The 1,638-nt window shown below is 65.0% G+C and overlaps 1 protein-coding gene across 1 annotated transcript in view; it reads left to right on the forward strand.

The window, feature by feature from the left end:
• The first annotated feature begins 1,004 nt into the window (after positions 1–1,004).
• VIM (vimentin) overlaps positions 1,005–1,638 on the forward strand; it is a 7,954-nt gene continuing 7,320 nt past the window's right edge. The window contains exon 1 of the mRNA XM_004716005.2: positions 1,005–1,638. Within this exon, the coding sequence (XP_004716062.1) occupies positions 1,112–1,638 (527 nt within the window). The 5' untranslated portion in view covers positions 1,005–1,111.

Below are 1,638 nucleotides of genomic sequence, written 5' to 3' on the forward strand. Positions count from 1 at the left end.
AAGAGAGGCCAAACTCCAAGAGCACCAGTGATCCTGGGAACTGTTGGCTGCAGACGGTACTGAGTCTGCGGGAAGTTCCTTTCTCAGTGTAAATCGCCACATCGAAGCAAACTCACAATCCAGGGTGCGTGGGGCCCTCAGAGACGTGAGTCAATCTTGTCTAACGGTTTCCCCTGAACCACTAGGTGCCCAAAGCCTCTGCAGACCTACAGGGCTCAGTGAGTCACCGCCAGAGACTCCGAGACCCCACCCTTCCCCTTGGGCTTTCCTTGGCCACCGCCTCTGCGCAGGCCGTCCCGTTAGCTCCGACGGAGTCCGTTAGGTCCCCATACGACACCCCCCAAAGCAAAAGCAAGAGAAAAAAGTCTAGAGAGACACAAACTCTAGGCTCTGAGCTCTCCTTTCGAAGTGTGCAGTGCGTGAGGCTGCGCGGGGGGCCCAGGGTCCCCCAGCCCGCGCTCCAATCTCAGGCGCTCTTTGTTCCTTACTTTCAGCCCTCCCAGCAGCGTCACTCCCCCTCTTTCTGCCCCTTTGGCTGCGGGGCTCCCCACCCACCGGTTCCCAGCCGGCGCAGCCCTGTGGCTGAGCGCCCGCAGCGCGCCCCTCCCACCCGTGCGCCTCCTCCCACGCCCCCTTGGCGAAGCGCCCAGGACACTTCTAGTCCACTCCCAGGCGACTTCCTCCTCCGCCGGGACCCTCGCCTTGGTCAGCCCCCAAGATGACCAGACCTCGCGCCATGGCGAGGAAAGCCCCCAAAGTTCCAGCCCAACTTCACAAGTTAACGGGACTCTGCCCAGTCCCCAGTGCTGGGCCCCCTGGAGCCTGGAGGAGGAAGGCTTGAGGGCGCCCCCGCCCCAACCCCCCGCCCACCCAGCCCTCCCCACTCCCCCCTTCTCGCTGGGTCCCTATTGGCTGGCATGCTCTGTGGCTTGCATGGCAGTGGGAGGGGACCCTTTTTCCAAAGGGGGTTATAAAAACAGCGCCCTTGGCTGGGGCCCGTCCTCTGCCACCCTTGCTCCGAGGTCCCTGCGCCAGAGACGCACCCCGCTCCCACTGCACCCTCGTCCGCATCTCCTCCCGGAGTCCGTCCGAGCCACCGCCGTCTGCAGCCATGTCCACCAGGTCTTCCTCCTCCTCCTACCGCCGGATATTCGGCGGCCCCGGGACGGCGAGCCGCCCCAGCTCCAACCGGAGCTACGTGACCACGTCCACCCGCACCTACAGCCTGGGCAGCGCGCTGCGCCCCAGCACCAGCCGCAGCCTCTATGCCTCGTCCCCCGGCGGCGTGTATGCCACGCGCTCCTCGGCCGTGCGCCTGCGGAGCAGCGTGCCCGGGGTGCGCCTGCTGCAGGACTCCGTGGACTTCTCGCTGGCTGACGCCATCAACACCGAGTTCAAGAACACCCGCACCAACGAGAAAGTGGAGCTGCAGGAGCTCAACGACCGCTTCGCCAACTACATCGACAAGGTGCGTTTCCTGGAGCAGCAGAACAAGATCCTGCTGGCCGAGCTGGAGCAGCTCAAGGGCCAGGGCAAGTCGCGCCTGGGGGACCTCTACGAGGAGGAGATGCGCGAGCTGCGCCGGCAGGTGGACCAGCTCACCAACGACAAGGCTCGCGTCGAGGTGGAGCGCGACAA

Source organism: Echinops telfairi, unplaced genomic scaffold (assembly GCF_000313985.2).
Source record: "Echinops telfairi isolate 266 unplaced genomic scaffold, ASM31398v2 ScPeMD7_7473;HRSCAF=8511, whole genome shotgun sequence".
Classification (NCBI taxonomy): Eukaryota; Metazoa; Chordata; class Mammalia; order Afrosoricida; family Tenrecidae; genus Echinops; species Echinops telfairi.